Genomic DNA, 1,776 nt, shown 5'->3' with positions numbered 1-1,776 from the left:
ACCCTAAACCCTAAACCCTAAACCCTAAACCCTAAACCCTAAACTCTAAACCCTAAACCCTAAACCCTAGACATTAACCCCTCTTTTTATTCGTTTTCTACGGGACTAAATCATCCGCATTACTTTCTATACACCAACCACCATCCACCATTAGGGTTTAGGGTTTAGGGTTTAGGGTTTAGGGTTTACTGGCCTGCATATATATCTGCGGCTTCTTGCCACCCCTTTATATCACACACTTTCGGTATTGCTGCCATCGCCATCTTCGCTACAGCCTCAACACTCAGTGCCTCCCCCCCCTCCTTGGGGCCCCCGGGGGCCCCCCCTGGGGGCCCCCCCGGGGGCCCCCCAGATGCCTTGGGGGCCCCGGGGGCCCCCTGGGGGCCCCCAGGGGTCTTAGGACCCTCAGATGCCTTGGGGGCCCCGGGGGCCCCCTTGGGGCCCCCAGAGTCCTTGGGGGCGTCGGGGGCCCCCGCTGCTGCCTTTGTAGGGCCCCCTGGGGACTTTGCTGCTGCAGCAGCAGCAGAGGCAGCAGGAGCTGCAGCAGCAGCAGCAGCAGGAGCAGCAGCAGCAGAGCCTGCAACGAGGCGTCTGCGTTCTTGCTCCCACCGCTCCCCCAGGTATATACGCAGCGATACGAATGCAGCCTCAGCAGCTAAAAAAAAACACAAACCCTAAACCCTAAACCCTAAACCCTAACCCTAAACCCTAAACCCTAAACCCTTGAGAGTTGACCACTACACCGGGCTGCAGCCTGAGAAGAAGTTTTGGCTCTGTCGAACGCAATTCTAAACCCTAAACCCTAAACCCTAAACCCTAAAACCCTAAACCCCAAACCCTAAACCCTAAACCCTAAACCCTAAACCCTAAACCCTGAGCCTGACCGGGTAATTTTTTGAGTGCTGCTGCAAGAACTGCATCCGCTATATTAGGGTTTTTTGTTTGTACTTTTTTTAATACTTCTATCCTCGCAGCAGCAGCAGCAGCAGCACCAACAGCAGCAGCAAAGTCCTCAGGGTTTGTTGCAGCAAAATCTAAGAGTGCTGCTGTTGCTGCTGCTGCTGCTTCTGCTGTTGCTGCATCACCTCCTGCTGCTTTAGGCTTCGCAGCAGCAGCAGCAGCAGCAGCACCTGCTGCTTTGGGGGGCCCCCCGCTGGGGGCCCCCCCTGTACCCTCCTCTTCTGCTGCAGGCTTCTTTGCTGCTGCTGTCTTATCTGCTGCTAGCAGCTCAGCTAGCGACCTCTTCGGTGCTGGTTTCCCTGCTGCTGCTGCTGCTGCTGCTGGTTTTGCTGCTGCTGCTGCTGCTGGTTTTGCTGCTGCTGGTTTTGCTGCAGTTTTTGCTGCTGCTGCTTCAGGTTTTGTTGCTGCAGCAGGTTTAGTTGCTGCTGCTGCTGCCTTTCCTGCTGCAGCTTTAACCTCTACTTTGGGGGCCTCCTTCGCATCAGGGGGCCCCGGGGGCCCCGGGGGCCCCTTGGGTTTAATAGTGAGGAGAGAGGGGGGCCCCTTGGGTTTAATAGCGAGGAGAGAGGGGGGCCCCTTGGGGGGTGGGGGGGCCCCCAGTCCCCCTTCGGGGGCCCCGGGGGGCCCCTTCGGTGCCACGGGTATTTTTGCTGCTGCAGGCAGCAGCGGCTTCGGGGGCCCTGAGGATTCAGCAGCAGCAGGTGAAGGTTTTGCTGCTGCTGCTGCTGCTGCTGCTGGGACTGATGCTGCAGGCGGTGGTGGCTTCGCTGCTGCTGCTGCTGCTGCTGGTGCTGCTGCAGCTGCTTCCTTCGGAGG

General features: G+C 58.3%; 1 protein-coding gene across 1 annotated transcript in view; it reads right to left on the bottom strand.

Annotated features, from left to right (window-relative positions):
* The window catches only part of EMH_0046290 (uncharacterized protein), a gene marked incomplete at both ends in the record, with an annotated part of 4,436 nt that overhangs the window by 1,821 nt on the left and 839 nt on the right, over positions 1-1,776 (bottom strand). Inside the window, 3 exons of the mRNA XM_013496149.1 lie at position 3; positions 240-655; positions 885-1,776. Coding sequence (XP_013351603.1) covers position 3; positions 240-655; positions 885-1,776 — 1,309 coding nt within the window. The remainder of the gene's footprint in view (positions 1-2; positions 4-239; positions 656-884) is intronic.

This window comes from Eimeria mitis, genomic scaffold (assembly GCF_000499745.2).
Source record: "Eimeria mitis Houghton genomic scaffold, Emh_scaff1946, whole genome shotgun sequence".
Taxonomy (NCBI): domain Eukaryota; phylum Apicomplexa; class Conoidasida; order Eucoccidiorida; family Eimeriidae; genus Eimeria; species Eimeria mitis.
This window is presented reverse-complemented; position numbering and strand designations above follow the sequence as displayed.